A 13359-nucleotide genomic window follows, 5' to 3' on the forward strand; every position below is an offset into this window, starting at 1 on the left:
GTGCGTGTGACTCACAGACACCAGGTGTCCCGAGGCCGTGGGAGGGGCAAGCAGCAGGCAAAGGCTTGGAAATGAAGACTTCAGCCTCGTCCATAAGTATAAGGACAGTTAGCGTATTGGGCGCCCTCCAAAGAGGAAACGAATCCTTCATCCCGCAGGGCCCATATAGTTAGACCCAGGAACCCTTATTAGTTGTGTGGAATTCGTGAGAATGAGTTTGTCAACTCAAGTTTTATTTCATTTTTTAAAAACATATTTTTATTGATTTCAGAGAGAGAGAGAGAGAGAGAAACATCCATGATGAGAGAGAATCACGGATCGGCTGCCTCCTGCACGCTCCACGCTGGGTATCGAGCCTGCGACCCAGGCATGTGCCCTGACCGGGAATCGAACCGTGACCTCCTGGTTCGTAGGTTATTTAAATTTGTGAAGTGACCACATTCTATCACATTCTTTGCTCCTATTTAAAATAAAGTTCTCAGGCCAGGAACATAGCTGAGACGTTTCCCGGGTTGATTTCCCACACGGCGGGCGCTCTTTGTAGATCTGTCCTTACGCAGAGTTCAAGAGGCCTGGGCCCCTGTGCGGTTTCCTAAAACCGCCGTCGTGGCTGCTTCTTGGAGAGGGATCCCTGGCGTCTAGGGGGCCGGGGCGCAGGATGGTTTTCTAAGGGAATTAACATATAACGTGAACTCAGAGTACAAGCTTTTAAAAAAGAGGACTCAGCTTGGAGAAGCGTTTCTGAAATAGCTCCGGGGAATAACTGTCCCCTGTTCATCCAATCAGCCATTGGACGCCATTCTTCCAGCTTAATTCTGTTGATCTGCCGACGGTGGCTCTGCTTCTCCTGCGTGTGATTCCAGGGGGTGCAAATGGCGACGGCTCATCTCCTTGTCCCGGGAGATGATTGCGGTGATGATGACTTGCCCACGGCGTTCGCTTGGTGACAGGTTGAGTTCTCCTTTGGGTGACCTGGCAATGGGCTTGGTGGGCCTTATGCTTCTGGGACAGTGCCTAGGTGTCGGGCACAGTGCTGGGCGCCTTGTAGACAGGACCCGCCCCCCCCCCCCCCAGTCCTTACTCTCTCCCTGGGGAGTGGGCGTGGTTCCCTTCACCCTGTTGACCTGGGAAGCTTGGTGGTTCAGATGGCCGGACGGGACCGGAGTCATGCCCAGGCCAGCAGGCTGGTGTGAAATGGCTCCTGTTTCCCGGGGTGTCTGCAAGGCTGGAATGAGGAGGCTGCATTTGTCAATAGTGTGGCCTGGTGCCCGGGACGCTGTTATTATCCTCCTGTCGCTTTTGAAAAAGATATAATTTAATTGATTTCAGAGCAGAAGGGAGAGCGAGAGAGAGAAACATTAAGGATGAGAGAGAATCACAGATCAGCTGCCTCCTGCACGCCCCCTACTGGGGATCAAGCCCCCAACCTGGGCATGTGCCCTTGACCAGGAATCGAACCGTGACCTCCTGGTTCATAGGTCGACGCTCACCCACTGAGCATGTGAGCTGGGTTCGGGGCTCTTTTTTTTTTTTTTTTTTTTCCAACCTGTAATGAGCACGATTTTACTCTGAAAACACAGTTGCCTCAAGACAGAACATCTCCCCAAAGAACCTGAAGGGCCGTCTCGGGGGCCAGTTGAGCCCGTGGGGAGCGATGAGGTGCCGCTGCTGAGCCGGGTACACGCCTGCGGGCGGGCCGTCCCCCGGTGGCCGGGAAGGCGGGTCGGTCGCACCTGCGGACGGTGGCCGAGCTCTCAGCGGCAGGCGACGTGGAGGAGCCTCCTGGGAAACGTGGCTTCTGGCACGTCAAGGCGAGTCCCCGCGCTGTTCTCCTCATTGCTGGTCACACAGGTCCATGCCTCTGCCCCTGCCTTTGTGTCCGGGTGGATGGGGGGGTTTATTTCATCCAAAGAAGTGGGGAGCCATGGACACACTCCTGGAACCCGGGCAGCCCTCCTCTGGGGCCCAGGAGACACAGGCGCGTGCGTTCCGCCCCTGGCCCCGTGGGACTCGCAAAGATGAAGGGACCTGATGTGCCCTCTGGACAGGGAGTCCGTCTCCGGCGTGTGAGCTGACTGCGGGCATTTCTCTGAGGGTTAGAAATGGGCATCTGGCAGCAGCTCCCAGGTCGCAGAGGCTGAAGGGAAGGTCCCTGCTAGGTGGGGTGGGAGGGGGCGGTGTTCTCAGCCCACCGCCAAGGCCACAGACACAGGCTGTTCGTATTGGGGTGTAGCCACATGCGGGGGCGCGTGACCAGCCCCTTCACAGACTGAGGAGAGGGTGGAGGAGGGTGTCTAGGTCGGGATCCAAGCCTGGGGCGTGGCCGCTGAGAGGGTGTTTAACCTCAGCAGCCTGCTCCCCCCGCGTTGGGCAAACAGCCTGTGTGAGTGGCTCCCAGGGACCCGCTTAAATAGCCAAGGACAAATCTGTTGACTCCAAATAAGAAAGCGCACGTCTAAAATGGAGTCAGTTGTTGATAAATGGACCACCTTCCTGAGGGAAGAGGTTGCGAGAGAAAGGAAATGAGACTGTGGATGAGAAGCACGGGGGGGGGGGGGGGGGGAGTGGGGACCCCAAGCACCGGCGCCCTAAGCGACAGCCCTTCCCTCCTCCTCCGCCTCCTCCCCCTGGATCTCCAAGCCAGCGAGGCCCCAGTCGCCACGCCCCCCCCAGGAGCCGCCAGGTCTTCCTGCTGCTTCAGCATCTTCCCCGTTAGGACGGCGAGAGTTGAAATTGCGTTTTCTTGGGGGTGTTACGCCGGCGAGAGTAAATCATGTTGTTTTGCAAGAAAAGTAAACAATCACATAAATAACAGGGCCAGGCTAAAAAAAAAAAGTACCCGAGATCCTGACGGGCAGGTAATAGGGCTTTAAACAGGTCCCTGGCCCAAGCCCACTCCTCCCTGACCGCTGACCCCTGACCCCACCCGCCCCGGAGCTGAGAGGCATGTCGGCTGGCGGGTGCCGTCTTCACGTGATGGTCGCTGGACACGCTTTGATCTCAGCTGAGCTCAGCTGCCAAGGGCGCGGGGGGCGGGGGGCTGTCAGGAGCCACGTCCAGGCTGGAGGGGCCGTGCAGTGAGGGGGTCCGAGGCCAGGGCTGCCCCATGAGGAGGGGCCGACTGAGGTCTTGGGCCCGGAAGACGTGCATCCCGGGGCTCCAGTCTGCCCAGCACGTCGGGGTCGGGCGTCTCCCTGACCGGCTTGTCCACAGGAGGAGGTGGGGGGCCCTGGGGCCTGGTGATGTGGGGAAGCCAGGCGATTGGGGAGGGGACTGGGAGTGGCCGGGACTCCGCCCACAGGCTGATGGGTCTGCGGCTCCTTGTTCCTCATTCATTCATTCACTCGTTCATTCAGAGTGTGTGAGCACCCACCGGACGCCATGCGTGGCACGGTGGGCCTCCCCCGAGGTCCAGTGGCCCCTGCGCTCCCGGGGCTGGAGGTGGGGCGAGTCGGAAAGGAACACCCGGTGATAGCTTATCACCCCGTGTAGCCCAGGGGTCGGTGTGCCCGTCTGACAGACGGCCACGCGGCTCGGAGCAGGCCGATCACTCGCTGGGCGCCACGCCAGGAGCGCGGGCCGGGGGAGGACGCGGACCCAGGTCTGTTCTGACCCCAGACCCCGCGCGCTCTCGAACGTTCACAGGAGGCCAGGAGCACGGCGCCCGCACAGCCAGCAGCCTTTTAGGGTCATTCCTTCCGCTAAGGAACCTGTTAGGGTCGTTCTAGCCACGGGCACAGAGGAGAGAATAGAGACCGAGGAAGAAGTAAAATAGTGCTTTTAATATAATTGTCAGCAGTCGTACAGCACGTACTTGACATCACGTCTCTCTAAACGGCTCATCTAGAAAATAGAAGCTGCAAAAATACAGACTAGCACACTTGGCGTCTACGGAGCGAGTGCGCCCCTTCCGCCCGGACCCGGGGACCCTGGGCCCCCGATGGGAATCCGGCCTCGGGGATTCGGGAAGAGCCGTTGGGTGCCCAGGGCGGGAGGCATCCCGAGGGGGTTTGCTCAAGCGTGTCCGCGGGGCCTCCCCACGGGCGCCACCGAAGGGAGACTGGGGGCCAGGGCACCGTTCCCCTCCAGTGACCAGGGAACGTGCCTGCTGGGAGGGCGTGGAGGCCTCCTGGCCCACCCGCTCGGAGGACCGGGCACCGGCAGGGCGCGGCCCCGGCTCAGGGCAGGCGGAGCTAAGAGTCTGTGGGTCTGTGGGCGGCGGCGGCTGCAGAGACAGGGCCAGGCCTCAGCTTCTCACAAAGGAGTCTTCCGAAGGCGACTGGGACCCGGGGCCGGCTTTCTCGGTCTCCATGTCCCGGTACTCGGTGCCTGAGGGGGAGGAAGAGCCAGAGAAGAGAGGTCGGTCTTTTCCGGTTCTCCTACTTGGAAATATATATGTTCACTGATGTCAGAGAGGAAGGGAGAGGGAGAGGGAAACATCGGCGATGAGAGAGAATCACTGATCGGCTGCCTCCTGCACGGCCCCCCCTGGGGACGGAGCCTGCAGCCGGGCCTGTGCCCTGACCGGGAACGGAACCCTGACCTCCTGGTTCCTAGGTCGACGCTCAACCACTGAGCCACACCGGCCGGGCTCCTATGTTTGAGGCTTACACACCAGCCCGTGGCTTTCCAGGGACGGACAAGACGGAAGCCATGGCCGTGAAAGGCTGGGCTTCGCTCTGTGTGACCCCAAGGACACAGGGGCCGAGCCCGGAGACCTTTCTGAGCGTGTTCACCTGCATAGCGGTGCCCACAGGGGAGGGAGAGGAAATGCCCAGTCAGGGACGCATCCTCCTCTCACGTGAATCGGCAGTGACGGGCCTTGCGAGGAGCCACTGTCATCGCCATGGAAGGGGCGGCCGGGCCCGAGAAGACACCGCGCCCCCTGTGGGCTCTCCTGCAGCCTGGGGACCAGCAGCCACAGGCATCCATGCGGCCAAGGGACCATGTCCACCAGTGGGCCTGGCCTCCCTTACAGGAAAGGGGGAACCTGCTCGCCCCCGGCTGGCTTACAGGCTGCGTGGGGCTCACTGTGGCGGGCACAGCGGCCCCCAGACGTCCCTGCCCGTTCACTTGTCCTGCAGGCTCCGACCCGGGGCGCCAGGGGGCAGTGTGGACACACCGTGGTCCTCAGGACGTGGCCGCTGAGGTCTGGCCTACAGAGCAGCCCGTCCGCCACCTCCCAGGTTCACGTCCTACAGTCGGGGTTCTGCCCCAGGTCCTGGGGGGTGGGGCGGGGGCTGGGGTGGAAGCAGGGGCGCTTGTGCGCTGAATGAATGAGGCGGAGAGTCGTCCAGTGGCGGATTCGGCCAGGGTGGGAGGAGGGAGTGTTTTTTGAGTTCCGACGTTTATTGACTAAAGTAAAAAAGGAGTTTTTGTTGTAGATTCCTGTGTCCATAGGCAGCATGTTGCTGAGGTTTTCTCCCCGGCTCCGGGCTGGCTTCTCTGCGAAAGTCTAGACTTTGGGGGGCTGAGGGGGGGCGGTGTTTCCTGGTCGTGGGTGCCCCGCTGGCCTCATTGACATTCCCCCGCGCCGTGCCCCCGCGTTGGTGGCCGTGTGTCCCCTGCCCAGTCACCTGTCCGCTTGCTCTGTGTCCCCACGTAAGGCCGCTTGATGGAGCAGAAAGCGCGGGTTCAGGAGTCGGACGGGCCTGGCCGTGGCTCTCGGGGACTTTGTCATGAGCTCCGTGACCGTGGGAGCTGGGGTTCGCCGCGCCTGAGTGGGCAGGTCGCGCGGTGGGAAAATGCCGCCTTCCTAGGGGCTGCTGCGAGGCCGCTGCGGGGAGCACGGGCTGAAGGCACTGGCACCTGGGCACCGGCTGTCCACGGCCTCGCGTCCCCAGCCCCTTCCCGTCACGTGCGGGACTGGAGTCCAGCTGATGTGCTACATGGGCTTGTCTGGGCGGAACACTTCCTACGCGGCTCACGTCCAGCCCCTCTGTGACCCGAGTCCACAGCCAGCGTGGGCCGCTCTCCCCTCATGGGAGCTTGTCTGCTGCGCGTCGGCCTTGAGGTTAATAAACATGTAACCTGGGGGAGGTTACGGGCGGGCAGTCTCAGCCTGCGGGATGCTAACCCTCCAGGAAATGGGCCACGGTGTCCCAGTGGCCCCTGTAAAAAGGACATGATCACTGCAGCATGAACCCTGAATATTTCCTTTTAGGTAATCCTCACCACTGAGTGTTGGCCTGAGTCCTTCATGCAGACGGCGAAATGGCTAAAGACTGTTTCCAAACGCCCAGCATCTGGTCAGGGAGTGAGACCGGCAAGCAGGGGCCGGCGTTGGTGTCTGAGGCCCGTCCAGCGCCGCACCCTGAGGTCAAGGGCGTGACCCCTGGTGACACCTTTCTGAGGGTGACTCCCTGCACCTCGCTGCTCAGAAGGGAGAAATCTCCCGCCTCCCCTCTCGCCTGTTGGCCCCTGGGCTCTGTGGGGGAGACACTGGCCCTGAGCGTTGCACTGGGGGCCTGGGCGGGTGTGCGCCCCGCAGCCCATCGGAGCAGAGGTTTCCTGATCAGTCCGTCCCTGCAGGAGGGGAGGGTCCCTCCGTCTTCTCCAGGAGGAGAGCGTGGGCCTGGGGCTCGTAGACCAGGGCTGAGTCCCGTCTGCCTTGCGACCCCGAGTCCATTCGGGAAGCTTCTCAGGCCTCGCGTTCTCCTCTCACAGGCCGACGTTCCTAACAGCTCCCGACTCGGGCCACCGTTGGGGTCCCAGGAGCTGATGCAGGTGGTGAGATGGGAAGCTGGATAAACGTGTGACTGATTCGTTTTGTTAGCGATGACCGTCTCCCGCGTTATGGGGCCGATGCTTCCTGCCGGCGGCCGGGCGGGCGGGATGGGACATGCTCCTCAGTAGCTCCATTCGCTCCTCCTTCTCTGGCGTCTACACTTCCCTCCCTCCCCCTTCCCGCCTCTTACAACAGGACGAGAAACCCTGGCAAGAACGGGCCACTTACCTCGCTCCCGGGAGACTGGGTCCCCGAGCTAGACCCCGGCGTCAGGAAGGTCAGAGCTGGAGGCCACCTGGCTGGGACCCTCCCCGCCACGACCTCGGCTGCCCGAGCCCCCACAGGCTGCCTCAGGCCCCGCCTGCGCGGAGGCGGCTTCCCTGGAGCAGCCCAGCCCCGAGGGCACCGCCTGGGGCCGCTCCTGGGTCCCACCCCAATGCTCTGGGCGTCTCGAATGCTCTCCGGCCCTGCACGGGGCGTGGGAACACTTGCTCCACAGGGGCAGGCACCTCTGCTCCTCCGTCCTGGTTTCTAGACCCCCCAGGCCCACCCGATTCTCCACATCATGAGCAGAACTCACAGCCACGGTCACACAGCCCTTCCTGCCCCCAGACAGACAGACACCCGCTCTTTGTATTCTGTGGCTTTTGTGTTCAGGTCTGTGTGGCTCATTGAACTGTGACCTCGTAGCAGACAGGACCATGTTTTGTTTGGTTTTGTTTGTTTTAAACCTTTATGTCTGGTTCAGAGCCACATTCTCATAAAGGAACGAAGGAACGTGTACATGCTTAGGAAACTTCAAGCTGGTCCTGGCCCGTTTGCCCAGTGGTTAGAGCGCCAGCCCATGGACTGCAGGGTCTCAGGTTCGATCTGGTCAAGGGCATGTACCTTGGTTGCAGGGTCGATCCCCGGGCCTGGTGGGGGCACGTGCAGGAGGCAACCAATTGATGTGTCTCTCTCACATCGATGTTTCTCTCCCCCCCCCCCCCCCCCCGCCTCCCACTCTAAGAATCAATGGGAGAACATCCCGGATGAGGACGTGGAGCCGCCACCCGGTGCTCTGAGTGGTGTGTCCGCCTCCACGGCAGCACAGGTCTCTGAGGTGCGGGGCGTCTGCTTTTCCGAGTCCCCCGTTAGGATTTCTGACTCGGGCCGTCGGTGCTGTGATGGGCAGCCCTCTGAGTCACCGACTGGTGTGGGGAGCGGGATGTGGGGGTCGCTGTGCACAGGCAGGAGATGCCCGGTGATGCTGGGCAGCGGCCTCCGGACAGAGGGCCCTTCTCTGCTGTCCCAGCCGGAGCCCCGTCGTGCCCAGCGGGACTGGGACCAAAGGCGTCCTCGGGGCCAGTGGCTCTGAGATGTCAGCCCTGAGCTGCTCAGCCCGGACTGCGCAGGGAGGGGCCAGGACCATGGACGAGAAGACACGGGCGATAGTTACGCCCCAATGAGGTTTCCAGGTGGAATTTAACGTCAGGAGCACCCTCTCTCGGGAAACCTGGATTCTCGCCTAGAGCGTGACCAGGTTGTGGCTGAGGGCAGGCCCTTGAGAGGGGAGGGCGGTGGGTAGACTCAGAGGAGCACTGAAGCCCTACTGTGTGTCTGATATGTGCTCTTGGCTGCTCGACAGATACCTGCTTTTCCCACGCTGTCAAAATAGGTGTGTGCAGCAGGCGGATGGGGAATTGGCGCCTGAGGCAGGGGCAGCTCTAGGCCCCTCCTGGAGGCAGGGAGGTGGGGTCGGCGTGTGAACATGTGGGCGGCCGCCCGACCAACCAACCTCAGAAACCGCCTCTAGAGGACGCTTCGCGCTGCAAGGAGGCGAGAGCAGCGGGTGCATGAGCAGGGGCAAGTGCACAGTCTGGGCTGAAGGAAGGCAGCAAGCAGGTCCTCCCCCCTCACCCCCCCCCCCAAGAGAGAGTCTTAAGAACGTGTGTACTTCCTCTGCAGGGATCACGTCTGGGTCTATGGTCGGGAGTTAAAAAATCTGTCAGAAGTGGCAGCGAGGAGTTTCCATCCATCCGGGCTCAGCTAGGATGCTGGGGGCGCTGGTAGCGGCGGAGGGAGGGCCCTGGCGTTGTACTCTAGGCTGTCAGTCCCTGGCGTGTCTGTTTCTATTGGACCCATGGAGTCTGACCAGGAAATCTTTTCGTTCGGAAATACCACTCGAACCCAGCCAGCCAGCCAAGGGCTGGGCTGACAGTGTGTCCACGGCTCTTTGTAGCAGAGAAGCGTGCGCTATGCTAGGCTATGCTACGCTAGGCTTTCTGTTCCAGCATCTAAGGAATTAAAATTCTCAAAGGTAGCACGCTGAGCCCTTTACATTTCCATCCAGTGGCTGCTAACACGGAGTCCGGAGTTGTTTTCCTTGGCTCCCATTCATCCTAAAATCGTAGGGAAAAAATCCAAAATGCAAGGAGTTTTCAAAAACTTAAAAAAAAAAGCAGCCAACAGCTCCGTGAAATGCCAGGCCACGGGCTTCTGTGTGTGCGCCGCGTGTGGGCAGCCGGTGGTACCCGAGGGGGCGGCGACCCGCCAGCAGCACGTTTCCCAGACAAAACTCCCAGCTGCACAGCGTGGTCGCAGGGCCCCGAGTGACAGCCTGCATAGGGTGTCCCCCAAATGCACGCGCACGGCAGCAGCTGGCAGCGCAGTGTGAACAGGAAACGCGCTTTAATCAGCACTGCCTTGGTGATTACTTTAGAGCCACGTTAGATTTTATGAATTAGCTGGAGAACAGCCCAACCTTTTGCTGGTTACACATTGATGAGTGAACCAGGAGAGGCAGACATGCTCCAGGGGAAAAGGCCATCTCGAAGCATCCTGCCCCAGACAGCTGGCCCCGGAGACCCCGCACCCCGCACCCAGGCAGTGGACCCCGCACCCCACACCCAGGCAGCGGACCCCGCACCCCACGCCAGCTCTCTTGGCCTGGGCTGCCCCTCAAGCCGCCCCCTGCACGGTGCTTTTTAAAAAATGGTCACAACACCCTTTCCTCCCCAATGCTTTCGTTCATCTTTTATTTTTTCCTTCTATGTGACTGCAACTGTGTACCTGAGGCAGAAAAGCAAAGCGAGCAACCAACCTTTGAGGTCCTTGCCAGGGTCGAGGTCAGCCTGGACAAAGGTCACCGAGGAAGGAGGACAGGTCAGTAACCTGGGCTGTGCGTGTGCGTGTGCACGCGCTGACGCAGCTCTGTCCCGACAGCTCTGGGAATGGCCCCCCAAGGCCCAGCCTGCTGCTGCAAGAGGTTTTCCTGACTCTTACCCAGACGGCGACAGGGCCGCTGTGAGCTGTTCGAGGCTGTCAGCTCACACACACGCACACACGCCTCTTAGTTCAAGGGCGACCCTGAGACCAGGGCGCTGGACGTGCAGTAGCGTCCAGGAGCCTGTGGGCTCATTCATGACCACACTCCCCAGAGGACGGGCCCACACCCACGCGTGTCTCCTCCACGGGCTGCCCGAGCGCCTCGTGGGACAGGGAGCGCACACACAGCGGCCTCTGTGACAGGCGTCACGGAGCCGGGGAGAGCGGGAGGCGGATCTGCAGCTCATCGCGCGGCCCCCCCTTTGTCTCCCATGTGGCTCCTCCAGAGACGGCGGCACAGCCACGCTCTCCTCAAGCACTGTCTTCCTACTCGTCCCCATTGGATAGCCTTGCTTTCGCACAATGTCGGAATGAGGATAACATGATAAAAAATTACAATAGATTCATCTCACCCCTTGAACCACATTGTATTTTTGGTGCATTAAAAAAGGGAGATAGTGAAAGCCACCAGCGTAGGAAATCCGGCCCAAGGACTGTGTCAGTGACTGGAGGGCCACACAGGCTCAGAGTCGTTAAAAATAGTATCAGAGGGTTATACATACAACAGTTGGAAATTCATAGGCATTGCATTATTTTTTTTAAAAAATGGCAAAATGTTTGGCAAATGTAAGCAAACGACTTGGGCTGGGTTGGGTTTCACCGGCTCCGAGGAAGCCAGGCATAACCAGTGAGGCCCTGCTTCCTGAGGTCGCCCTGCGGGGCTGGGCCCCGCCCCGGGAGGCGCCGGGGGCAGGCGAGGTGCTGGCCCTGCACCCGGCCCCTCCGGCCCTCGGTCGTGAACATGGAAATGGAGCTGGTGAGAGGTGCCGACTACAGACTCCAGCACGGATCACCCGTTAGCATCGCTGAGAGAGCTCGGGCCTTGAACCACATGCAGACCGGGTGACCCATATTGCGAAAGTTAGAGAGGGGGGGCTGCCCTCCTCCCGCCTGCAGGCCCCGCCCCCACGGGAGGCGGGGCCCGGGGTGTCACTAGTGCTTCTCCTGGCCATGTTGTCAACGTGTGGTTTTAGTAGACTTTCTTTAAAAATAGTTGTCTTTTGTCTGTATGCTGTATGTGTGTTCAGGAATGTCCGTCCTCCGAGCTGGCCACCACTGTTCCCTGAACTCGGCAGTGCCCGTTGCTTGCAGCTGTCAGCATCCTGAGACCCCGCGCTGGATCCCAGAGCAGGTAGGTCACGCGTCAGACACGTGGTCCCAAGCTCTCCTCATTCTGAGTGCCGTCTGGCTCTGATTTGGAGAAAAGGATAAAGTCCTGTGTGTGTGTGTGTGCGTGTGTGTGTGGTTTTTGGAAACCTTTTTTCTTTTTGTAGGAAAATGACCCTTTGATTGCTATACAGAGTTCGCCCCCTGAGTCACTATAGAACGGACTCCATGTTCTCGCACCACTCATGGTCTTCGAGGTTATAGATAAACTTTGTCCTATGCGTCTGGCTGGCGGGCACAGGGTCCCTCCCCAGATTGTCTAGGGTCAGAGTAGAGGCAAAGAACTCACTGGTGCTCAGGCCGCCCTCGTGGCTTTTGATGTAGCGTTTGTAGTTCTTCCGCAGGCACTGCCAGGTGGTGGTGTAGAGCAGGAAGGCGAAGGACTTGAGCGCGATGGCGATGCTGACGTACAGGTGGCGGTAGACCACGTTGTCGTAGAGGACGCAGGCGCCCTGCTCCCCGCAGAACGTGCTCCAGAACAGGCAGGTGGAGTCGATGCCGGCCCCGAAGATGAGAGGAGGGGGGATGAAGCCTGTGAGGGGAGAGAACACTCACTGTCTGGCTCCCACGGCCACGGGGACAGAGCCTGAGCCTGGCCGGGTCACAGCTGGGGCTCCAAGGCGCACCTGTGAGGTGGCCAAAGACCTGAGTCTGAATCCCAGCTCTGTGCTTCGCCTCCTGGTCAAACCTGAGTAAGTGGCTTCAGGCCTGAGCCTGAGTTTCCTGGTCTGCACCAGGGGGGCGACAACACCTGTCCTGGTCACCGCAGGGGGTGGGGGCTCCCTGAGGGACACATGTGATGTCACCGGGAAGGGCATCCTTGCCGAGGGAAAAGCAGAGAGGCACCGAGCTGTGCGTAGGGCATCCCAGGGTGTGGGTGCTTTTCAGGGAATGAACTGGGAAGCATAAAGGACCAGAAGCTGAATATGAGTCCACGACAAGCGTGTGGGGGTCTACACACACGTACGTCCTATGTGGATATGTGCACACAAACATGTAACTACACTGCTGTGGCGTTGAAGACGAAAACAACAGCACATACGGCACCGTCCCCTCCCCAGAGGGCAGTGTGGCTCAGAATCCTTTCCTGCTGAGCCGGGAACTGGAAAGCTCCGTACATGACAGCACGTGAGGCAGCAACAGCCGGTCACTTGAAAAGGTGGATGGTGTGGAGGCTGTGACCACAGTTAACTGACAGCTCCCTGGTTCTCTCTAGGTCAAGGAAACAGCGTGATGCCCAGGCTCAAAGGCCCTGAATGTAACGGGAGGAGCGACAACAGAGAGAAGAAAATAAGAGGTTGGTGTTGACCTACCACTATTAATGTGCATCTAAACCATACCAAGTGTTTCAGGCCTGTGAGGGCTGGGAATAGAGGTATGTGACTAAACGAGACTATGGGAAAGCAATAGATGGTTATAGAAAAGAGCAGGGAATTGGAGACAGGATAGAAGAACGGTCTGCACTGCATTCATTGATAGATCTGCAGATAGATAACCACACCTAATATCACACTCCAATCTAATCTAATATCGTATACCATTGACTAATCGAGTCTAGTCTGCCTAGGAGCCCTGCTGGGCTCTGTGGGAATAGTCCTACCACCAAGCTCACACTCTAGTCTAGTCTAGTCTAGTGTAGTCTGCCCGGCTCCATACTGGCTTCTGGGAAGAGGCCTACCACCTACCTGAAACTGTAGTGTAGTGTAGTGTGGTGTAGTCTGCCTGTTCCATCCTGGGCTCTGGGAAGAGGCTTAACACTAGCTCACACTCTAGTCTAGTCTAGTCTAGTGTAGTGTAGTCTGTCTGGCTCCATCCTGGGCTGTGGGAAGAGGCCTACCACATACCTCACACTCTAGTCTACTCTAGTCCAGTGTAGTGTAGTGTAGTGTAGTGTAGTGTAGTGTAGTGTAGTGTAGTCTGCCTGTTCCAAAATGGGCTCTGGGAAGTGGCCTACCACCTACCTCACACTCTAGTCTAGTCTAGTCTAGTGTAGTGTAGTCTTATGGCTCCATCCTGGGCTCTGGGAAGAGGCCTACCACCAACCTCACACTCTAGTCTAGTCCACTATAGTGTAGTGCAGCGTAGTCTGTATGGCTCCA

The 13359-nt window shown here is 59.5% G+C and overlaps 1 protein-coding gene across 1 annotated transcript in view; it reads right to left on the minus strand.

Annotated features, from left to right (window-relative positions):
• Positions 1–3760: 3760 nt before the first annotated feature.
• Positions 3761–13359, minus strand: part of SLCO3A1 (solute carrier organic anion transporter family member 3A1) — a 164773-nt gene continuing 155174 nt past the window's right edge. The window contains exons 11-12 of the mRNA XM_059678427.1: positions 11550–11792; positions 3761–4329 (exon numbers count right to left, since the gene is read on the minus strand). Coding sequence (XP_059534410.1) covers positions 4247–4329; positions 11550–11792 — 326 coding nt within the window. The 3' untranslated portion in view covers positions 3761–4246. The remainder of the gene's footprint in view (positions 4330–11549; positions 11793–13359) is intronic.

The sequence above is a fragment of the Myotis daubentonii genome, chromosome 21 (genome assembly GCF_963259705.1).
Source record: "Myotis daubentonii chromosome 21, mMyoDau2.1, whole genome shotgun sequence".
Taxonomy (NCBI): domain Eukaryota; kingdom Metazoa; phylum Chordata; class Mammalia; order Chiroptera; family Vespertilionidae; genus Myotis; species Myotis daubentonii.